General features: G+C 39.5%; 6 protein-coding genes across 6 annotated transcripts; 3 read left to right on the top strand and 3 right to left on the bottom strand.

Moving 5' to 3' along the window:
• Nucleotides 1-488: 488 nt before the first annotated feature.
• On the bottom strand, nt 489-4,076 carry LOC137748196 (phosphopantetheine adenylyltransferase-like). The gene is made up of 6 exons (XM_088686518.1): nt 2,838-4,076; nt 2,686-2,757; nt 2,424-2,483; nt 1,768-1,862; nt 1,349-1,418; nt 489-1,226 (listed from the first exon to the last, which is right to left on the bottom strand). The coding sequence occupies exons 1-6, from the start codon at nt 2,955-2,957 to the stop codon at nt 1,119-1,121; spliced, it is 525 nt and encodes a 174-aa protein (XP_088542644.1). The 5' UTR covers nt 2,958-4,076; the 3' UTR covers nt 489-1,118.
• LOC137748776 (uncharacterized) lies at nt 3,716-5,940 on the bottom strand. Its single transcript, XM_068488957.2, has 4 exons — nt 5,324-5,940; nt 5,118-5,220; nt 4,332-4,549; nt 3,716-4,173 (listed from the first exon to the last, which is right to left on the bottom strand). Exons 1-4 carry the CDS (start codon nt 5,938-5,940, stop codon nt 3,909-3,911), a joined length of 1,203 nt encoding a protein of 400 aa, XP_068345058.2. The 3' UTR covers nt 3,716-3,908.
• A 208-nt stretch (nt 5,941-6,148) lies between these two features.
• On the top strand, nt 6,149-8,826 carry LOC137748777 (uncharacterized). The gene is given in 7 exon segments (XM_068488958.2): nt 6,149-6,262; nt 6,488-6,590; nt 7,073-7,243; nt 7,509-7,588; nt 7,591-7,748; nt 7,982-8,073; nt 8,208-8,826. Coding segments are annotated over 7 exon segments (942 nt in total). The 5' UTR covers nt 6,149-6,195; the 3' UTR covers nt 8,479-8,826.
• Nucleotides 8,827-9,242: 416 nt separating this feature from the next.
• On the top strand, nt 9,243-13,520 carry LOC137747803 (uncharacterized). Its single transcript, XM_088686481.1, has 11 exons — nt 9,243-10,764; nt 10,861-10,971; nt 11,067-11,099; nt 11,329-11,506; nt 11,611-11,789; nt 12,273-12,409; nt 12,493-12,588; nt 12,757-12,826; nt 12,916-12,990; nt 13,064-13,109; nt 13,224-13,520. Exons 1-11 carry the CDS (start codon nt 9,463-9,465, stop codon nt 13,283-13,285), a joined length of 2,289 nt encoding a protein of 762 aa, XP_088542607.1. The 5' UTR covers nt 9,243-9,462; the 3' UTR covers nt 13,286-13,520.
• Nucleotides 13,521-13,558: 38 nt separating this feature from the next.
• LOC137748501 (protein RER1B) lies at nt 13,559-15,804 on the bottom strand. Its single transcript, XM_068488662.2, has 4 exons — nt 15,655-15,804; nt 15,019-15,380; nt 14,143-14,323; nt 13,559-14,019 (listed from the first exon to the last, which is right to left on the bottom strand). Exons 2-4 carry the CDS (start codon nt 15,366-15,368, stop codon nt 13,999-14,001), a joined length of 552 nt encoding a protein of 183 aa, XP_068344763.1. The 5' UTR covers nt 15,369-15,380; nt 15,655-15,804; the 3' UTR covers nt 13,559-13,998.
• A 2,350-nt stretch (nt 15,805-18,154) lies between these two features.
• LOC137747697 (soluble inorganic pyrophosphatase 1) lies at nt 18,155-21,429 on the top strand. Its single transcript, XM_068487855.2, has 9 exons — nt 18,155-18,296; nt 18,990-19,138; nt 19,500-19,528; nt 19,807-19,872; nt 20,086-20,193; nt 20,281-20,346; nt 20,637-20,757; nt 20,928-21,009; nt 21,117-21,429. The coding sequence occupies exons 2-9, from the start codon at nt 19,009-19,011 to the stop codon at nt 21,157-21,159; spliced, it is 645 nt and encodes a 214-aa protein (XP_068343956.1). The 5' UTR covers nt 18,155-18,296; nt 18,990-19,008; the 3' UTR covers nt 21,160-21,429.
• The last annotated feature ends 985 nt before the right edge of the window (nt 21,430-22,414 follow it).

Genomic DNA, 22,414 nt, shown 5'->3' on the forward strand with positions numbered 1-22,414 from the left:
TGATTTTATGGGATTTGGCGAAAACAGCTTAATGATTTGATTTACTTCTAAAACATATCCATCCTTGTTTGATTTAATTTTGATAGGGACTCGGATTGTATTTAACTGACTTTAAGGCTCGCATTGCCAAACCAAGGACAAGATTTCTTGACGAGAGAGACTACAGGACGTTTGTTTAAGTTGGTCACACATTGTCATGTATTGATGTTATTACTGGTAGTGCGACTTGGTATGCCACCAGTGTGGGAATAGTTTTTTGAAAGTTGTTATCCTCGTTGTCATGAGAAGTTTTTCAGTGCGACTGTCATACCGTCACATGACGTTACAATTCACTAATGTTATAATGAGCGTATTTTATAGCAATACTATAACTTAGTTCTATACTCATTTAGGTCGTTAGCTCATATTATAACACGTGAATTAGTAACAGCTCACAATGCCATTTTTTTTTGGTCGATAATACGAGTTTTACAGCCAAAGGCAAGACAAAACAAAGAACAAGCAAACTCTTAAAAAGGAGATGATAACCTGAGCTTTCACAAGGGCTGGAACTGAAACAGTTCCAGGAGGTAAAAAACTCAGCTACCAAGCCAAAGTGGCTTCCAAAAAAACTGCAGCCAGAATAGGAGAGCTATTCCCATCCCGACCTGGAAATTACATGAGAGGGGGGCTAAGGATTGGGTATGATCTACCCATATCATGGGAAGCATTTTTTGACATGAAAATTGACTTACTGAGTTCTGAAACTTGTACACAGATCGAACAAAAGCAGGTATTTTGTTGACATTTGCTGCACTGAGAACCGTACTTATAAACTCGGTTAACCTCAGGTTGTTCCTGTTGACAAAACACTAGCAGTAAAACGAATGGCTTCTACTACACAACACAATCTGCATTTGCACAATCTGAAGTGATCCACATGCGATTATGACCCGAAATTGAAGGATATTACCATTCTACCAATCTTCTTTTGCTCTGCAACAAACAACTCGATTGACTTTTGGCACAGATACACTCTCCCACATCTTATTTTTCATACAATTTTCCACCTTCAAGCCTTCAAATGTGACGCATTACACTTGCATGGTTTCAAGTACATTTTTGGAAATAAACTTGGTTTATGTTGGCTGTTGGTTCTTGGCCTTCTCCGCCTCAAGCTTCCTTAATGTTGTTGAACTTAGCTTATCTCCACTAGATTCTTCAGAAACTAAATCTACAACTTCAATCTGCACAGAGACCCACAAAATTAAGGATAACCGTCACAATGATTTTCAAATAAATAGAAAAGGGTCTTGTTTAGATATGTTAAAATCTGAAAAATATTGAATTTGCAGCAACCAATTCAAACCTTAAGTTGTGACAGGCCTCGGTCAACTCTCTTCTTATTGACAGACAGTCCACCTGGTAAAGTCTCCTTGCTGCCAGAAACCAAATCTAAAATTAGTGAAGAAATAACTGTAACAGCAGTAAAAGCATAACCTGATGATGAGTGTTACGCCTTATGCAGGCCAAGCTAACTCAACTTATTCCGTCTTTCAAAGGGAAATCAACTCAGCCTAATCTAAATCCAGACCGATTAGCTTTAAACATTAAATCAAGCGATGATCAACGTCAAAACTCAAAAGTGACACATGGACTTCAAGAGTGAAGCGAAGAAGAGATTGACAGCTTTACAAGTTCATGTTGATAAAGATCGACTCAGCAATATTATAACGAAATTGAGATGCTAGCAAAGACCAAAGAAAAAGATGTAAATCTGTAACAAACCTGACAACAATTGCCTCCAGATTCTCATCAACTATTGAGGGGCCATACGGGTCCATAATAGGTTCAGCTTGCACTACCAGCCCAGGCTTGATAGACTGTGAAAATACATGCAGGAAATTGAGGACTGAAAATATCGTTATTAATACATAAGAAAGAACACATTTTTTATGACACAACAATGCTGCAGGAAACGATACAGAAATTGTTGAATGCAATATCCCCCTGAGATTGCAAGGTTGAAGGTCCATATGTACTGCCACCTAATCCACTTTCCCTAACCTTTACCAAAACTGGAATACTAGCAAAGGTCAACCTGAAATTCAGATGTAAAAAGATGAAAGCGGGTATGGACATATGGTGGCGGAACAAATGAACCTGTTCGAACCCACAACCACAGCTACAACAGAATGAGCTGCATTGCAACTCAGTCAAAAACTGCGATACTTTTTTCTTATGGATGGAGAAGATAATTTTTCCAAGTGAACTAGAGCACCGTTTGTCCTTCAAGTATCCGAAATCCACCCTACTTTTTAAATTTTATACATCCGAAAGTTCATCAAACCATTTCTAATAAAAATGCAAATGCAAATCTCTTTTTTTTTTTTCAATACAAACTAATCGAATCGCAATATAAACAAATTCATGGAGCATAATACCTTGATGAAATTCTCAACACTACGCTTCCTTTCTTCAAGGGGTTGTATCAGATCAGCAAACTGCCATATAACCGCAACATTAACCATCAAAATCTACCTTATGAAGTTATCAACTAAAACTATGTAGGCTTTCAGACAATAATTACATTAAATTTACAGCCTTTCTGGAAAATCAATGCTAATAACAACTAAACCAGTTCGAATTAAATCCACAAAATTCGTAAAATCCGAATGATGATTGAAAAAAAAAAAAAAAAAGAACCTGCTTGTTAGTCAACATGGGTCCGTCGCAAATTCCGACCACAATCCGATCCCTTGCCAGCTCCGCCGCCGCCTGCTTCCATTTCCATCAAACCATTAATCTTAAAATTCACATGTAAGAGAAAAAAGAAAGACAGAGATGAAGAAACAGACCTTGAGAAACAGGCGATGGCCGTCGTGTAATCGGTCGAAGGTGCCGCCGAGAACGACGGCTCCGTATGTATTCGGGGGAGAGAGCTTGGAATTCACCAGCGAATCCTCCAAAGCCGCCATCTTTAACGCGCGACTCCGAACTGCAGAAGCAAGATCGAAAGAGTCGTTATTCTTTCCAGTTTATTATTAAACGACAAACATTTCTTTTTTTAGGATCACTTCTCAGAAAACGGCTGATGAAGGGGATCTGGATCCCTTTAACTTAATTCATCTCATCAAACAATTCGGATCCTTAAACTTTGATTCAACGATTAAAATTATTATACCTTTTAAAATGAACCTTTATTTACAACCATTAAATCAAATTTTAAAAGTCCAGATTATTTGATGAAAAAAATTAGGTGGAAGACGGAAGCATCACTTTCCAACTGCTGACAACGTTGGGGTGGTTGGTCGTCGGCTGAAAGTACACCCACTTACCTATAAAGTCAAATGAACCTGGACATTTTGCTTATAAATGGGCCGGGTCAGGTTTTCAAATTTTGGTTAGTAGCTCTAAGTTCTCTTAACTACTTGGGCTACTGGAAGATTGAGCTATGGGAAGAGAGAGTTGAATGCATAACCTCAGTTACATGCCCCGACCTTACATCAACAAACCAGTAGTAAAAGGTTGAATTGTCATTCCAAATCTACTTTTGCTATGCAAACGTGAGTTAGGTCAACTGATCATACTGCCAGTGCATATGCACGCCTCCTTGCGCCCAATCCAATCATCGAACTCGTAAATTGAGTAGATTAGAATATCGTTTAGTCAAAAAATAAATCTATTGAAACTCTAACAATGCAAGCATGAATGAAGGCTATGAAGCAGTAGGATATGAAAAGTTCAAAAGAAGCATTAGATAACATGGATTTTCGCTGTGAACTAATAGACTACAAAATTATTGGCATTTGCTGCGTGAGAACTAAACTCATCGACACATTTATAACCTCGGACGTGTTCCTATTGAGAACACACCAGCCGCTCTTTAAATCGAATGACTTCTACACAACAATCTGCATTTGCAGAGTTCACGTCGTCTTAACCGTAGTCAAACAATCTTTCAAGAAACTATCAAGCTCCGAACAGTATATGTCGGGGAAATTCCTGAAGTGATCCACATGAGGTGTTGTGCCGAAATTGAAGGACCTTACAATTCTACCCTTCCGCTTTTGCTCCGCCATGAACAACTCGACTGACTGGTGTGGAATGACTTTATCAGCAGTGCTATATAGGTAAAGTTGCGGGCAATAAGGAGTGTTTTCCGAAAGAATAGAAACTACCTTCGTTAACCTCCTGAAAGAAAACAAAACAAAAGTCAATCGTATACCCTTCAACTGAAATGTTCTGCCCATTTTCTTGAGCATCCAGTCATATATCATCTAAGATTTACAAGTGTTTAAGTCAAAAACAAGTTAAGGGAAACAAATGTTAGAACTCAGAGCACTACTTACTTATCCACATCAGGAAACTTTAGAAGAACCGAAAACAGCTTCTCTAATACCAGCAGAACCACGGATTCAACTAGCGGAGGCTTATCTTCTTGCAGCTTTGACAAGCTTGCCGCATCTTCTGACTCATTTAAATCTCTAGTCTCAAGGCCCTCAACTGCAGAGCTTGTTAAAGAGCTGCGTTTCTTCAAAATCGCTGCAGAAAATCCTGCTGCCCACACCTGTCAAGGTTAAAAGAAGGTAATCATTTGCACACAGTACCATAAATGCAAAGCAAAACGACACCAATTAGATGACAGACGCGAACTACTAATTTAGTAGTACTAAGCACGGTATCAATTTTGGATTCGAAAATCTGGAGTGGATCTTGACTCTGACATTTTACCAAATAGAGAAATGTGAGATGTTATGAATTCGAAACATATAGCTTAAGTTGAACTCACATTGATGTAAAACCATAAAACTAAACATCAAGCGACAAAAAGCAAAATATTTGGCCAACTAGATTCATAAACATTCCTTGGCTTCAAGTAATTACATTGGAGATTCGATCAAAACGCAACAAACAATTGAGAAGCGAAGGAAAATCTGCATTGCAAGGTGATAAGTTGCAGCAGTCTAATGAGCAGCAAGTCAATTCAGAATCCACTAACTAGGGAATCCAATCAAAAGCACATCATATATTCAATTTAAGCAAACAAATTCATCCAATTCTTATGACACGTTCTTTTGTTATTCGACATCAATCAATCGATACTTAAAAATCCGATCAACCATGATCAACAAAACCTTGGGATTAAACGGTTCAGCTGCTCCTGAATCAACAACACACCCTTTAATCTTTTCCATCAGATCTTGCCTCCCCTGCATAATTTCAAGAATGGCGCCATACCTGCAACAAACCAACCGCCATAAGCAAACTCCGAAAACCCGGGAATTGACAATCCATGAAAGCAGTAACACAAATCAATCACATTCAAACAAAGAGTACCTACACAAACCAACCCGTGTTGCTGAAGGTGTGGAAAAGCAAGCACCTTTCTCCGCCCTCCTCCACCCACGAAGCGAGATCCCGGGCCAAGTCCGAAACCCGATTTTCGACCCGGCGGCTCAAATCAAACCAGAGAACCTCCCTCGGATCAACGACGAAGGTCACGGCGTGAATGCCTCTGGAGTTGTACCACTCCACGTACCTCTTTAGGTGCTTCGTCTTGGCCCCGAGCCAGCCTAGCAACACCACCGTCACTTCACGGTTGTGGGTCCCGAAAGAACCCACATTTCCGTTAATGCCGCCGTGGAACGCCCAGTTCCAGGTGGGAACACCGTCGTTTGAGGGGGAGAGAGAGTGGTTGAAGTTGCTGAACGGCGACGGGGAGGAGAGAGAAAGGGGGAGGGATTTGAAGGGGTTCGGATTGAAGGAGAACGAGGAGTGCGGCTGCGCGAGCGAAAGAGAAAAGGGGGTTCTTTTGACGACCCCGTTTCGAGCGAGAGTGTGAAATGTAGGCGAGGGCTTCGCGGGTCTGTGGAGTTTGGGAGAGAAAGCAAGGGCGGACGGTGTCGTTCTGGTGAAGAGCTGGAGGTTGAGGCTGAGAATTCTCGCCGGAGTTTCCATGGCGCAAATGAAAAATTTCGGTTGGGAGTTGGTTGAGTTGCAGACGAGAAGAAGCACGACTGTCGGTGATCGCCTGGAGATTATTGAAAAGAACGACGTCGTTGACCCAGGAAGAAAAACGACAGACCGTTTAATCACGCGAGCTGACGTCCTCCAGCGCTCCACAACGCAAATCGTACACCAACCAGAGAGATGCAAAAGCTCAAAACTTTACAAATTACAGCTCACATTTGAGAGGTTTTCACAGCCACTGAAATGTCGTCGTCCGTACTAATTCATGAAAGCAGGTTCATTGGCCCCACAAGACCGTATAATTGCCACAGTAAGTTCAATCACTCTACCTTTGCATTTAATTCAATCAAGTTTCGATTTTGCGGACGTGGGTTAAAATAGTTGTTCAGTAAATCAGCCTCGTGCACCCGAGCTTTAGGGGGGTTCTGGTCGTAAATTAGAGTAGTTTAGAATTTCGAGTTCTCGACAGTAAGAAGTTTGAAATTTCTTTTTCTGGGTACTGTACTGACCACTGAATGTTGTTTGCACTTGGAAGGAAGCAAATGTGGAATGAGCAGGAGGGGTATTGCTTTTGCAGGAGTTGCAGCTGCAGGAATCCCAGTCATGGGTTCTTCTTTTGGCCGCTCAGCCAGTTCAAGGTTAATCTCTTTACTTACCATCTTAGTTCATGTTTTCCTTGCAATATTTCCTGCTTTTAGGCAAAAGGGTTTTGGATTAGGTGTTGAAAGACTGGAATTTAACCCGGAGGGGCACAATTTTTGGACATGGAGGGCCTCCGGTTTGCTGCTTTGTGCCCACCACCTTCTGTTTTTCCCTTCAGTTTTATATGTTTACATTTACTTGTGGTCGTTTGCAAATTCCTCTAAGCTCCATCCGCCGTGTGGGGAGTTGGTGTTCAGCCTATAAACGGAGAGTGAGAGCTTTAAGATTAAGAATCAGATCAAATACGAAATTTCAAGAAACCGAGGGAGCTTTCCTTTTTGTTTCTTTGCTTTTGTGATTAGAACCCAGTTGTTGTCAACATGTCTTAAGTTGCTGGAGGTTTGGATTTCTTTTAACCGTGTGATTTTACGTGCATACTTTAAAGCCGATAAGTTTTTGTTTTCTTCCCATGTTACAGGTACAATATTCCAGAGTTGGCCAAAAATTATAAGGTTTATGCGATAGACTTGCTGGGGTTCGGATGGAGTGAGAAAGCACTTGTTGACTATGATGCATTGGTTTGGAGAGATCAGGTGGTGGATTTCTTGAAGGAGATTGTGAAAGAACAGACAGTTTTAGTCGGAAACAGGTAATCTGAACTTTTATTGGTTACATACTGCATCTTTAATAATTCATCTGTACTCGTGAATGCGGATGATTGTGTTTTTGAACCATCAAGTAATGTTTTCTAAATTTACGGACATAAAACTTGATCGAGGTTTTCCTAACTTTTCTGATTAAGAAGGGTAATTTGCCTTGAGTTCATTATTGCAAAGGGAAAGTGTGTGTATCTCATGTTTTCTTTTGAGATGGCTTTTGAGATAATGATTATATGGCTCACCGTAAATTTTCAGCCGTGGAGGTTTTACTGCTTTGGTTGCAGCTGCTGGGTTGCCCGAGCAAGTTGGAGTTGCACTCCTGAATTCTGCAGGACAGTTGGAAATCCTAACAGTGAGGCCGAGGAGTCTCAGGAGGAAACAGCCCTGCAGAAGTTCATCCTAAAGCCCCTGAAGGAAGTTTTCCAGCGGGTGGTGCTTGGAATTTTTTTCTGGCAAGCAAAGCAACGAGCACGTGTTGAATCCGTCTTAAAGAGCGTAAGTCACTTTCTAGTTTCTAAGCTTTTCCGTGAAGTCTGAGCGTAATGTCAACCTTAGTATAAACAATAAACGGATAGGAACTTTTACCCTTATTGAAACTTAGCTCGCAGATAGGACGCCTTCATCCCAATGCCCAATTCCATGATGTTCCAATCACTATACAAAGCCTCCCAAATTCATAACAAAGTTTTATTACGATGTGTTTTAAATACTTATTTTTGCCAACACAGGTGTATAAAAACACTGCCAATGCGGATGACTATCTGGTGGAGTCCATAATAATGCCAGCAGCTGACCCGAACGCTGGAGAAGTCTATTACAGGTATGTGTACATCTGTCCTGAAATAAAGATCCCCTGAATACGGATGACGAGACTAGTGATATCTTGAAGATTTGGTCATGAAAATTGATGTCTGATTCGTGCATGTATGATGTTTTCTTGATTGTTTTGCACAGATTGATGACCGGGTTCATGACAAACCAGACCAAATATACTCTTGACAGTGTCTTAAGCAAGATGTTTTGTCCACTGTTGTTGGTCTGGGGGGACCTGGATCCGTGGGTAGGTCCGGCCGAGGCTAACACCATAAAAGCATTTTATCCAAATACGACTTTGGTAAGTCTGCAGGCCGGGCACTGCCCACACGATGAAGTTTCAGAGCTTGTCAAATCGGCTTTATTAGATTGGGTATCAACTTCGCCACTCAAAACGAATAGAAGTATGTAGCACCACCCCTCATGTTTGATTCAAGGATTATACTTTGCGAATGTAAAGTTGTAAATTCGATTATCAATTACTTCTTGAGGTTAGCTTTCCTCTGTGTATATGGCTGCATTTCTGAGCATTTTATGTTTGCGGAAGAGTTTCTTTGTTGCAGAAAAGAGTTTTAAAGCTTCTTTTGGTGGAAGAGTTAAACAAGGAGAGAGTGATGGGTGTGTTTTGTGCATTTCTTGAGCTACGAGAAACCAGAAAATACATTGACTTGTAGCTCAAGAAAATACATTGACGTAACAAATGTATATTGATTAACTTTATATCTTAAAAGTATAAACTTTTCGTCCATTCATTCTATAACCCGTCCATGACAGTGTTATCAACTTATCGTTCATTTAGTAGGAGACAAAGCGACAACTTGTTACGCAGATGAGATTCCTAAGACTTCAAACGGCCCGTTGCCGGTAGGCTGCAACCTTATATTCCCATAAAAACAGACAAGACAAAGACAAAAACATGAGCTTAGAAATTTCAGAAACACTAGGTTTACTTTATTTTATTTTATTACAACTGTAAACTTAGACACTCACAGCATAAACATCGACATAGTTAACATCATCAATGACTTCTGTTCAACTTCTTTGTAAGCATCGGATCCACAGGTTTTAAGCATTCCCTCCTCAGATTCCTAAGATACCCTTTTGTTTGTTCTTCCCATTGTTATAATAAGTTTATGTTTTTCGCTTCTCGAATTTCTTGTGCTTCTGAATCAACCCTTTGACTCCGGCCTTGTGTTCAATTGGGTTTTGTTGTAAGCTCTCGGTGCTCAATTTGGCGGTCATTTGGGGGGCTTAGCTGGTGATCAGAGTTGTCTTCCCTGTCATTGATGCCGCACTTGCCAAGCCTGACCACTTCATTGGCAAGTTAAGAAACCTTACAAGGCTTACAAGGATTTGAGTCACTTTCTAATTGTTGCCTCAATTTGGTTAGTTAAAAATGGAGAATAATTGGTCAAGACACAGGAGGAATTCTGTGACGCCGGTGAAGCAAAGGAGGAGTGGATATGAGCCATCTGATGCCGAGACAGACATCCTAGATAGCCCGTGGCATGACGGAAACAAATGGCCTAATGGAGGATATGAATCTGAAGGGGCAAAACCAGAGTTGGATTTGGGAAGAAAGATCAGCCCTTTGAGGCAGAGCAGGAGAAACTCTTCCTGGATTGAATACGACGGCCCTACTCCAAGAACTACCTCCGTGGTAAGCCCAGTTCGAAGAAGAACCAGCAGCAAGTCGCCCTATAAGCCTGGAAGAGGTGACAGCAATGCTCGGACTTTGCCAATGGCGGGTTCTGATATTCGTAGGAACATCAGCCCCTTGGGAAAATCCGAGCGCAGGAGACATGTTTCACCTTTTCAAGCAGACCAAGAAGAGCGCGATTTGAACAACAATGGTGATCAGATTGTAGACTCAAACAGAAACCAACATCATCAAAGAATGAACAGCAGAAGATCAGCAGCTGCTCTGCGGCATAGATCACCGAGAGAAACTGACCAGCAAAGCAATCGTTCGATCACACCTACGAAAGGGGAGAGAACACCCTCACCATTGTCCAAAAGCATGGCTCATCAGAAGCAAAGGCAAGTGAGCACGCCATTCGTCAGCGAAATCAATGAACTGCTTGCTCATGCAAAGCTTGCTAGAACTTCTCCAGATCCCATCTTGAATAACAAAGCTGCTCCGATTTACGAAACCTCAGTTTCTATGGCACCAGGTGACATCTTTTTCTCTGGAGAATGCAATGTCGTGGCATTACCTCAAAATCACTTACAAAAACCGAAAATGGTTTCCTCTGCCGCCTCACAACAGAGAAGTACTAATCGATCAAATGGTAACTTCAGTCACGATGTCAATGCCCACGGACTTTCATCTCTGCATGGTTTGTCGCAGACAACCACCACCACTTCCAGCTCTGCGGTGAGCAGGCAGAGCAGCAGGAGGCTGAGCATGGCTAGCAGCAAGAGGAGTGATGCAAGCAGTACAACAACCGCTAGCATGAGGAAGTTCACGGATAATAGGAGGAAGAGCGAAAGTCAGGCATGGTTTTCGTGTATGAGAAAGAGTTCTTGCAAGAACAAAAAATTATCACCTGAGCGTAGCACGTTTAATGAAGCTGCATTCATCGAGAAGGCGTTCGTGGTAGAGAGTCTCAGGCAGTTGTGGGTTGATAAGCATAGACCTACTTCGTTGAATGGATTCACTTGCCACAAACAAGAAGCTCAAGTTCTCAAGCAACTTGTGAGTAATTTTCTCATACATTGTAAATCGTTTTCTGGGAACCAGTTCCATTTGTGCGTATTTCTTCCGTTTGCTCATGCTCCGTTGAATATGTAGGTGATTGATAACGTCAGTCCACATATTTTGTTTACCGGACCAACTGGTTCTGGGAAGAAAGCTCTAACAATGGCGTATCTACGAGAAATTTACGGTGATGCGAGTTGGGAAGTACGTTTGTTTTCATCAGAGTCAACAAAGTTCAAATCTTTTTCCATGTAAATTGACTGAACTGATCATCTTTCCCTTTTGTTTCCTCCCTGCAGATATCTCATGATTTGAGGTGCTTCCAGGTTCAGGTATTCTCTTGTGAAATAGACATTTGAGATAGAAATAATGCCTCACATTTTGTGAAATAATGTTCTTACAGTAAAAGAGTCGTTCCTCCTTACCTTAAAATCACACGCTAACACATATGCGTAAATAACTTATCAAACTCAATAAAGTTTATGTGTACATGTCAAACTGTGATTTATCTGTACTGGACGAGCATTTTCAAATTTCTCTTACATGACCCAATACTAACAGGAACAAGGGACAACGCAACTGGTGGTTCCATTGACATCCAGCCCTCACCATGTGGAGCTCAATGTACAGTTGGAACCAAATGCCAGACATGCCCTAATGGGTTTGGTCAGAGAAATAAACAATGACAATGAACTTGCTCCTGAAGTCAGCTCTATAAATTTAAAAGCAAATCATAAAGGTCAAAATTCTCTCAACACACCCAGAAATCCCCTCTGCACACTTTTGACTTATCTCTCTCAAAACCCTAACATGGTTCTCTTCTCCTTCCTTTTTATATGCCAGTGATGGTTCTTTATGGTGTTGACAAAGCGGAGCACATTCAGCACTTGATCAAATGGATCATGGACTGTTACTCGGATGCGTGTAAGCTCATACTTTGCTGCGAAAATGACTCCGGCGTCATTGAATCGGTGAAAAACCGGTGCAAAGTCATCAAGGTTGATGCTCCTGTGACTCATGAAGTAAGTATTACATTGGGTTGTAGGGTTTCCCAAAATGCTTTTTTGACTCTTGATTATGCATTAAGTTTTTTCTCTTTTTTAATACAAGCGATATTCTACCTTAACTAATCTAAATTGCGGAGAGGGAATTAGAACTCAAGTCAGGTGCGAGGATTTTCTTAACCAAGAGCTAGCTTATGGATCTGATATCGATATCAGAAGATCAAGCCCAAGTTACTATGTATAGAATAGTATAGAATACTTTTATTTTACGATTAAAATAAAAGTATATCCCTTTCGGACCCTATTTTGTGTAACCTCAATTTCAAATTTTACTAATTTGAAATAATCTATCTCTTTCAAATTTCGCATTGAGCTTTTGATATATGCGTCCCATTACTGATCCAAGAAGAAAGAAGAGGGGGGGGGGGGGGGGGGGGGGCATCTTCCTGGCCAATGTGGCTACGCCCACGTTCACTTATAGTTTACTTTCCTCTTTGCCAGATCATGGAAGTTCTTATTCAGATAGCCATGAAGGAGGAATTTGACCTACCTATGAGCTTTGCCAATAAGATTGCAAATAAATCAAAGCAGAATCTGAGAAAAGCAATCATGGGTCTTGAAGCATGCAAAGCACATAAGTGAGAACATATTGCAAATAAATTGTTGGAAATTTTGACTTTGTTGTTGTAAAGTCAACTTACATGGAGCTTTGCCAATGCAGCTATCCTTTTGGAGAAGAACAACCAATTCCACTTGGATGGGAAGAGGTGGTGCAAGAACTTGCTTCCGAAATCCTAGCTGATCCGTCTCCTAAGAGGTAATCATTTCACTGGCATCCGTTGAATGATGTGAATCTCACAATCATTGATGGATGCGAAACCCACAAGGGATTTCACATCTGACTCAGTTACACCGTTCATCTAACAGCATCCCTAACAGCATCCCGCAATGTTTGAATTGATTTTCCGTATTAATCTTGTGTCAGACTATTTTTCATCCGGGGAAAGTTTCAAAAACTTCTTATAGATTTTGTACATCCGAAACTGATTCTACTGGTACTGTATCGATCCCTCAAACTTCTTGTTCGTATATACATAGTCACCAAAGTATAATTTTGTGAGAGTTTTCATTTTCCGAAATGCAGAAGCTTGTGGAACAGTTCCTAAAGGGAGTAGATGCTAGTTCTAAGAGGGAACTCTATTACTGGCATGCTTATTATGTAAGTTCTCCTACCTCATCCCCTCTTTCGGCTCTCGGAGAAGATGAACTGACTCAAATGTTTCTCCTTGCAGGAGAAAAGACTCCCAGCAGGAGCGAGTGCGTTACTGAAACTAGAAGGTAACATATGCAAGCCACCAAAATCCTTCATCCAATTATATAAGGAATCAATAATTTGAGCACGAGTCCAGTTTTGTAGTAAGTTTATGTGTTAATCATGCACTTTTTATGCAGAATTTGTGGCCAAGTTCATGAGCATATGCCGGAAGAGTTCCAACAACCGGCAGTATGTGTAGTTTATATACTCTCGTTGAGAGTTGATCGTTTCTTTCCGTCTATGTATAGGGTTTTATCAAGATTGTGTCACGGCAGTCTAATACTCGGAAAAAGAGAACGAGACAGAGACAGACAGCTGAAGCTTTTTTTCCTAGGGTCAAGATGATCACAAAGATTTAGATATAGCACAAAGGCATGATTCTCTTTGTTTAGACGAAAAATAAAATAAAACAAGCTTTACACATTCTTGGTTCAGTCTTTACGTATTTCTTTTAACATGAACACGAAAAACATGTGAACAATATTTTAGTATGAAAGAATGTAAACACACACATCTGAACATGGAACATCTACTCATGCTTTACATGCAACGAATACACTGGGTTCATGCCCCCGACACAACATGTTCATGCAACACACAGACAATATAACATAGACTGCTGTTAGCTGTGTCTTCAACAATGTATGTTTTAATCTGCTAGGCAATGTTTAATGAAAAACGAATGCAACTTGAACTCTGATTAGGCTATGGAAGATTAACTATTTGGGCATCCTGACAATACCTGTCATCCGCTTCTAAACTAGAGAGGCTAGCACATGTTCAAATGTACTGAGGGAACATTACCTTCAAAACAAACTTAAGATCCCAAATTTATCGTTTTGCTTTCACTCAAGGTTCTACAAATTGTCAGCATTTCATTTCAGATTTGTAGAAAAGCCGCTCCCATTCAGACTACTTCTTTCCAGTGTATCGCTGCAAGAACAAATGGGGACAGGATAATAATTAGTTTCCGATCATGGTAAGGAATGACTCACTGCGTACATATGAGGGCCAACCAAAAAGATGGGGAGAAAGAATGAGAATATATTTACTCACCCTCTTTCCGATATCAAATGGAACATATTTGTATTTGATCATGTGTAGGATCTGCCTTTTCATTGTGAGGACAAACAGAACAATCCAGTAGCATAGCAGTATTGGCCAGAAAACAGGTACGTCCAGCAGAGAAATAAAGGTCATGATAAATGCAATAACGAATGCCTTTGTTATGGAATACCTAAAAAACATTGAACACGTTCATTTTCCATGATAATAAAAACGTCGTAAACAACATCCTTGTAGAACTCCCCGAGATTTTACAGCAAGTGTGATATTAAGAATTAGAGACTATTCAACTTCATTGCTGCTTTTCATTTTGTGAGGTGAGCCAGTTTAATCATGAAACTAGGTATTGAACCAGTCGGCTGGTAATTCACGTATTGATTTATGCTAACTGACACTCCATGGGATAAACATCCTGTTGACTCAGTCACTCAAGGAATTTAATAACACATATAACCTGATGCCTATAACTCTATAAGCCGTACCGACGCTTCGACTGCAAAACCATCCTTCAGTAGTTAAGAATTACTCCCGACGCTATTCAAAAACAGTTTTCTACCATTACAGTAAAACCTATGAAAACCCTTCTGTAAAGAGGGAAATATATTGTTTTCATACATTTCTACGTAAGTTGAACCAAATACACAGGAAAAATAGCACACAGATATGGCATAATTAGAAGACACTTGAAGCATTTATTACTACTACAAGATACATTCACACATCCTTTAACATGCCCAACAAATGGAAAGGGGGGTTTCCATCAAAATGAAGAAAACGCCGAACATAAGAAATCACACCGGACCACACAATACTATTGTTTAGATACCATCACTGCATATATGAAGCAAAAGAATAAATGAAACTTACCAGAACTTAAACTCGGGAAGGCGGCGAACAAAAGGCTTAAACTCATCAGAACCACTTGTTGGCAATGAAGCCCCATCCAAGGCCTCAAGCTCCGGGTCAACCTTGGGCGAGAAGAAACCGATCAAGAGATTCAAAACGTAGATCCCCAGACCATAGGAGACAACATAGAACCCCTGAACATAATACACACGCAGAATGTAAATCATAGCCAAAACTAGGGTTCCTAGCCATCTATTCACAGTGTGAGGCGTTGACCGATCCAAATAGTACTGGAATGCTCTCGCAAAATTGCTCCGCCATTGGGCCAGTGGCGCCGCCGCTGCTCCGCCCTCACTTCCAATTCCCTCCATCAAATTCGGATTCTACCAAAAAATTGCAACAAAAATTACTCTCTTTTTCATTTTTTGGAAACTAACCTAACTAATCAAGCTACTTACTTTGTTTGCTCAACATAGAATAGCATAACTGAGAAAAAAAATGTATGAATCGAAATTTTCTATCCCATTTTGTCAGGAAACAAACAGGGGGCTACAGATTATTCTTGTGCATAAATGAGCGAACAAATTAAATTAATTAACTGCGGACTAAGATAAATCGAGCACAAATGAATGTAGGATCTTCGAGAGAGGAAATTACCAGGCGATTGAGTTAGGGTTTCGATGAAGCGGACGAAACGAGAAAGACGATGAATTTACGACTGCTGCCACTCCGCGATTGGCTCTCGTGGTCTCTTTCAGTTCATAAAGCCCTGGGAGGTCGATCTTACCTAATAACGGGCCGGGTCAAAAAAGCCCAATTTAACCCAATGAGGCCCAGGCTCACGTAATAGGGCTTTCAAAATAATGAAAATTCATCTTTTTTACCTTTCTTTCAAACGTATTTTGAAAGGCGAATTTGAACACGAGAATTTGAGTAAAGGAGTAAACGCTCTAAAAGTTTGAGCTACAAACTCCTTACGAAAATATTGAATTCATTTACATTAAACATTTAGCGTCATAGTAATTAAGGACAAGAATACAAACGAGTGTCGTAAATAAATGCTCTTCCAATAGTGGCGGATCTAGGAAATGTTTGTGTTGGGAGGCAAGATGTAGCCCAAGTTCACACCATTTTATCCTCCATACTCTACTGTAATCTTCTTAGGACTTTTGATAAACAAGTTGGCCCTATAACAGCCATAAAAGTTCATCATCGAGAGCGAAAATGCACAAATAAATATAGTATTATTCACTCGCTCTTATGTAGATCCGTCAACGCAACCAACCTAATTCCTTTTTTAAGTTAACAGGGACATGCGTAAATGGGACCAAACGTCCTCCTTATTAACATTTTTATGGTCATGCCAAAAACAATTTGTTTTATGGGTTTCAACCACATGCTTTTGAACCAGTGTCATTACAATTATAATTTGACTGATTTGATGTCACCAATCTTCGTAGCATGGCAGCCACTCGAAAGGGATAGAAGAGGAATATACCGATGCAAATTGGAGGGTTGAAAATATGAAATTATAAAAATGAGAATATTCCCAGTTTTTGAATTAGAGCAAACTTTTAGTAAGAATGTTTTATTTAGTGAGATCAGCGTAAAGTTGAGAGTAACAAAAATATAAAATATTATGTTTCGTGCGATACATGTTCAGACACTCATAGACGAAGGACAAGAGCAAATAATCAAAATTTGATTGAAAGTGGAAGACAAGAATATATTAAAACATTTCAATTTTTACTAAATTTGTGCTTATTAATTCAATTTAAATTATGATAAACGACGGAAGTGTTATTCAAACTTGAATGCTAAAGAAAGACCACACTACCTTACTGTTAACTAACTTTCATACATACATATTATATGAAGATACAAATTCAAACATCGAATACAAAAAGAAAAACGCACTGCTTTACACGTACGTGGATTAACAATTTGAACATGGACGTACGAGAAAATGCTAATACTAGGGGTGGGCATAAAAACCGCCAAACCGCAAAACCGCATCGAACCGTAAGAAAAAAAACCGAAAAAAACTGTGTTGACCGGAAAAGTCAACTTTGAGTGAAAAACCGAACCGAACCGTTCAAACCGGTTCCGGTTCCGGTTTCGAATGACCAAGAAGCGGCCGAACCGAACCGAACCGTTTTATTAATAATAAATAAATAAATTATATATACACACACATGTCATCGTATAATAGGTTGAAAAATAGGTTGAAAAATTGTGTACAAGAGCTGCTGCTTCTTGCTTGCTCTTTGAAGTCTGAAAACTTGCAATTTGTTTCATCATTTTTTTGTTTGTTGACTGATTGACCAGTGCATATGTATTTTAGTTGTCTCTTTTTGTTGACTTGGTGCCACTACCAAAGACATTTGCATTAAAAAAGATGTGTTGTATGCAACTTTATGTAATCAGTTTTAGAAGATGTATTTGAATGCATAATGATTTGGTGTTCAAATAATTTATTATTAGGAACCGTAAACCGGCAAGAACCGAATCGGAACCGGTGTAGACCGAACCGTAATGTTCTAGTCATAAATTTAAGTGGAACCGCACCGAATCGAACCGTTAATATATTTCGGTTCCGGTTCCAATTTAGGGGTGGAACCGCACCGAATCGAACCGTTAATATATTTCGGTTCCGGTTCCAATTTAGGGGTGGAACCGCACCGAACCGCACCGTGCCCACCCCTAGCTAATACTTTGCGGCAAAGTTGCTGACTTGGGAAATAATTTCCTGACGCGTAACCGAAATATCAACCGTCTGATTGAGGGCTGGTGTGGTATTGCTGTGCTTTGAAAAAAAGTTGTTTTTGCTGTGCTGTGAGAATAAGCAGCTGTGAAATAAAGCAGCAGAGTGTTTGGTAAACTTTTTTGTAAAAGTGCTTTTGAAAAAAAAAAGCAGTATTAGAGTGTTTGGTAAACTTTTATGTAAAACAGATGTGAAAAAAGTCGGTTTTTCAAAGCTGGGTTTTGCAGCTTCTTGTTTTTGGCTTTTTTTCACCCAAAACTGTGAAAAAAAGCTGAAGCTGAGTGTTTACCAAGCACAAAAACAGCTCCTAATTTTTTTTTATAGCAGCTTTTTTCAGAATCACCTCAGTACCAAACCAGGTCTGACTCCTATACAAACCAACGGCTCCCATTGACATTCTGACTGACCGCTGCAAGAAGTTGACAAAAAGCGTCTTCGTCCCTCCTCCCTATAAATTAAGCTCACAGCTCTCACAGTCCCTTTCCATTTTTCTCACACAAATTCTAGAATCCATTTTTTCAGCTGCTCTGCAACTGTAAGTTCTTCTCCTCCCTTCTCCAATGGCATCTGCGATGGTTGACTTCGTCTCCTCTCTCTCTCTTTCTGTCTTCGATTAACGGTTTAGTTTATGGATTGTATGCTATATTTTGTGTTAAACTGAAGAAAATTAGATGAAGATTCTTGATTACCTGCTTGATTTATTTTGATGGGGTTTTGGATTTGAAACCGTAATTGTTGGCATGTGGGTTTCTTTCTCTGGGTCTGTTTTGAGCGTGCAATTTGCATGAACACTTCAATTTCTTGGTTCTTTGGTTAATCGTGATGATCATCGTGTAATTGTTGTGCGTTTTTTATTCGATTTCTTTCGTTTATGTGATTTTAATCGGAGGTAATCTGTTGCATGCGATGAGTATATTATTTGAGTGAAAATTTTCAATCCCATCATTTATAGAGGAAATCTCCAATTTTGGCTTGTTTTCCAGTAAAAAGCGAGCAGTCTTTTCTTTATTTGTTCATGTTTTTATATTGAATTATGTGTAGTTGCCCCCTTGATGTTAACAGAAAACCCATTTGTGTTATTAACAGATCATATTTCTGCCCTTATTAGTCCTTTGCCATGTTTTCAACTCGGTGAAATTAACTGTGTTTGTGTAATTGGTTAGTGGGTGAAATATGATTTGTTCAAGAAGATGATGTGGTTGTTTTTTTCTTCTTTCTGTTTTCAAAGGTTAGTGGAAAGGGTGAACATGGCTAACAATGATGGAGAAGGGAGTGGAAAGAATTCGGGGTCATCTCACGTTAAACTCAATGAAAGAATCCTTTCTTCAATGTCAAGGAGATCTGTTGCTGCTCATCCCTGGCATGACTTAGAGATTGGTAAAATTTGTTGGCTTTTTGACATTCAATCTTAAAATTCTCTCTAATTTTGATCGCCTGAGCATTTCCTTAAGTCAGCAAAGTTACTTGGACTCTCGTGTAACACCACGTGAGAAAGTGACGTGCCATGTGTTAGGTGTTACTTTAGTGTGTGTGGAGTGATAGTAGCAGAGAGTGAGGTGAGGATATGTGCATTGTGCATGAATGTAAGCAGCTAAGAGAAGCTTAGATTCGGTTGTGTGTGTGAGTATTGCACTTCAGTGTGTTGTGCATGAGATACTGTTATTCAAGAGTTCCATGTAAAATTTGACATATACGTTACATGTTTGGTTAATAATGCTTGATGTTTTGGTCTACGCAGGACCTGGTGCACCAGCAGTTTTCAACTGTGTGAGTCATCATTTCTAACTTTCTATTAGTCTTTTTATTGTTCTGATCTTTTAGTCAAGGACCCTTTAACAAATCCAACATGTAAGTCATGGATGTGTAGCATGTGAATTGCCGTGCATGAGACCTTTTAGAATAGATTGTGTAATGCTTCTATCAGTGGATGATGACTTGCATAATCTTCCCCACTTATTTAAACGTAAATGAAAAAAGTTGTATATTTAGCTCAAGATTCTGTTACAACACTTGCGTACAAATCTAAATGATAATTTCTGGGGCAGGTTGTTGAAATTAGCAAAGGCAGCAAGGTTAAGTATGAGCTCGACAAGACAACTGGCCTTATAGTAGTAAGACACTTCCTCTTCTTTCCTAAATGATAATCTGTTGCCGATTTAGTGAACCATGCTTATTCACTACAGTTGGAGAAATTTAAACAAGGGCTCTATATATTTACCGTTGGTTCGTTTACATTGGTATCAGTGTTTGCTAGGGTATTGGCATCTAGTGTGAAACTGATGACTTTCATGGAGGATACTAATGCATGAGGCTCTTTAACGCAGGTTGACCGTGTGCTTTACTCATCGGTTGTTTACCCGCACAACTATGGTTTCATCCCACGAACAATCTGTGAGGATAGTGATCCAATGGATGTCCTAGTACTGATGCAGGTAATGTCATTTGGACGCATAATCCTCTCCACAATGATATAACAGCTGATTTTGTATATATGACTGAACTTGTTAATGACCATTTAGGAGCCCGTGATACCTGGTTCTTTCCTTCGTGCTCGTGCTATTGGATTAATGCCCATGATTGATCAAGTAAGAAAGCCTTTTTCTATCTCTTGTTTGACTAGAATAATGGAGCATGAATTATTGAACCTTTGGGAATAGATATGATCTTGACATCAATCTTGAGGGGAATTCAGGGTTTAAATCTAGATCAATGTGTTTAAAGTTTTTAATATAACAAGCGAAGGAAGTTTTGTTTATTTTACTGCTGTTTTCATTTGGCAATCAGAATCTTGTAATTTATTCTCTGTATAGTTTCCTCTCATAGCGAGTACATCCAGAAGTGAGTGTAGCTATCGATAACATGAGTTCTATTGCAGGGTGAAAAGGATGACAAGATTATTGCAGTATGTGCTGATGACCCTGAGTTCCGCCATATCACTGACCTCAAGGAGCTTCCTCCACATCGCCTTGCAGAAATTCGTCGGTTCTTTGAGGACTGTATCCTATTATCACATTGCTTGCACTCCCTTAAATTGAAGCAGTTGGGAGTTTTGGGACTCCACAGTTATGAATTACCTTAACTAGATACTTAATCTATTAAAAAACTTCGTCTCTTTGCAATATGAACTGGTTTTTGCTGTATGCCCTTAACTCTTATGTCACGATAGACAAAAAGAACGAGAACAAGGAAGTTGAGGTTGAAGACTTTCTACCGGCTGAGGCTGCCATCGAGGCCATCAGATACTCCATGTGAGATAAACTGTAGTTCCTCTCTTTTCAGTCGCCTATGATTATTGCAAATAGAACGTAAACATGTCATTGCTATTGTTTTCTTAAAATGATGTCTTGTGTTGCAGGAACCTGTATGCATCTTACATCGTGGAGAGCTTGAGGCAGTAGGCTAACCTGGATGCTTTGTAATTAGCGAAATGGCTGGAGCGATTTAGTAATACCTGAAAACTATCACTTTATTTCTATGGGTTTGAATTGGTGGGTTCTTATGTTGTACTTTTGATCATACGTCTCTTCTACGTGTTGAATAATGTTTTGTGGATGGTTAGATATGTTTCCATTCGTGAGAAAACCGCGAATGAATGCTGTTTTAACCCAGGAGAAAGATATTGAAGGGTTCAAATAATTTCATGCAACTTCGGATGCAAAGTTTTAACATCTCCAAGTGATTGAATCTAACATTTTGAGTTGTGTCTACAATGTTTCACCGTGTTTTAAGTAGACGAATACAAAAGAAAACGTTTTGGTATTCTAGTACAAAACCAAGAGAGCTGAAAATCTATCAAGTATTGGTAACTTGGACATGTATTTATTGCTCGTGAACCTGGTCCCGAGCACTTGGGTATCCGAGCATGGATCCCGATCCAGGTCCTGAGGACCTGGGTCATGAGCCTTGACCCTCGAATCGGGATCCATGCTTGGATATCCGGCCCAACTGTTGTCAACACAGGCGTGAGTATTTTTCCGATTTCTCTCTTGAACATGTACGGTCTTTTGTCCCTTAAACTTTTATTTCTGGAAAGTTCCGTCATGAACTAATATAAAGATCTCATTTTCCCCTGTTACATGTTTACTCACATTCTGTTTTGATTTTTCGTCCAAAACCCCAAAGCGTTGGTCTTAGAAAGCGAGCAAAGAGTTGGAGCCTCTAATTCAAGTTCGAACTTCTACACATATATTCTTTGGGGCTATCGGTTTTTGTTTTGATATAACGTTTGATCTGGGGGGTCAAAAGTACGTTATCATCTTATGTGATAGTATGAGAATATGAATTAGGAAAATTTTATTTAAACCCATATAACCTATTTATACACTCAACTTAAATTTTAAATGTGAATTATATTTTTTATCCTATTGCATAATTACCATAAAATACAAGATGAAATTAACAATAAAATTAAATTTTATTAATAAACCCACTCAATAATCAAACTCTACAATCACATCAAACCTTACGACCACGCGATAGTTATCATACATTCATTCTAGCTAAACCCTTAAAATGCTCTCATAGAGAAAAATATGCTCTTCTTGACCAATGGATGATAATTTTAAAGTTTTGAATCCTCCAACTAAGGTATGAATCGATTTATGCAAGTTTATTTTCATTTGATTTCAAATTTTTTAGGATTCAGAAACAAAA

This window comes from Pyrus communis, chromosome 2, assembly GCF_041283825.1.
Source record: "Pyrus communis isolate YQ-2024b chromosome 2, ASM4128382v1, whole genome shotgun sequence".
Lineage (NCBI taxonomy): Eukaryota > Viridiplantae > Streptophyta > Magnoliopsida > Rosales > Rosaceae > Pyrus > Pyrus communis.

Excerpts from the sequence above, each read along its gene's own strand:
- LOC137748196 (XM_088686518.1), bottom strand. The coding sequence starts at position 2,957 with ATGGCGGCTTTGGAGGATTCGCTGGTGAATTCCAAGCTCTCTCCCCCG. Across the intron at positions 2,758-2,837 it reads GCCATCGCCTGTTTCTCAAG|GCGGCGGCGGAGCTGGCAAG; the intron begins GTCTGTTTCTTC and ends AAATGGAAGCAG. Across the intron at positions 1,863-2,423 it reads GTGTTGAGAATTTCATCAAG|TCTATCAAGCCTGGGCTGGT; the intron begins GTATTATGCTCC and ends GTATTTTCACAG.
- LOC137748776 (XM_068488957.2), bottom strand. The coding sequence starts at position 5,940 with ATGGAAACTCCGGCGAGAATTCTCAGCCTCAACCTCCAGCTCTTCACC. Across the intron at positions 5,221-5,323 it reads AGCAACACGGGTTGGTTTGT|GTATGGCGCCATTCTTGAAA; the intron begins GTAGGTACTCTT and ends GGTTTGTTGCAG. Across the intron at positions 4,174-4,331 it reads AAGTTTCCTGATGTGGATAA|GAGGTTAACGAAGGTAGTTT; the intron begins GTAAGTAGTGCT and ends GTTTTCTTTCAG.
- LOC137747803 (XM_088686481.1), top strand. The coding sequence starts at position 9,463 with ATGGAGAATAATTGGTCAAGACACAGGAGGAATTCTGTGACGCCGGTG. Across the intron at positions 11,507-11,610 it reads TTTAAAAGCAAATCATAAAG|TGATGGTTCTTTATGGTGTT; the intron begins GTCAAAATTCTC and ends TTTATATGCCAG. Across the intron at positions 12,991-13,063 it reads ATTACTGGCATGCTTATTAT|GAGAAAAGACTCCCAGCAGG; the intron begins GTAAGTTCTCCT and ends TTCTCCTTGCAG.
- LOC137748501 (XM_068488662.2), bottom strand. The coding sequence starts at position 15,368 with ATGGAGGGAATTGGAAGTGAGGGCGGAGCAGCGGCGGCGCCACTGGCC. Across the intron at positions 14,324-15,018 it reads CTTCCCGAGTTTAAGTTCTG|GTATTCCATAACAAAGGCAT; the intron begins GTAAGTTTCATT and ends AATGTTTTTTAG. Across the intron at positions 14,020-14,142 it reads CATTTGATATCGGAAAGAGG|CGATACACTGGAAAGAAGTA; the intron begins GTGAGTAAATAT and ends TTGTTCTTGCAG.
- LOC137747697 (XM_068487855.2), top strand. The coding sequence starts at position 19,009 with ATGGCTAACAATGATGGAGAAGGGAGTGGAAAGAATTCGGGGTCATCT. Across the intron at positions 19,873-20,085 it reads AGACAACTGGCCTTATAGTA|GTTGACCGTGTGCTTTACTC; the intron begins GTAAGACACTTC and ends TCTTTAACGCAG. Across the intron at positions 20,758-20,927 it reads TCGTCGGTTCTTTGAGGACT|ACAAAAAGAACGAGAACAAG; the intron begins GTATCCTATTAT and ends ATGTCACGATAG.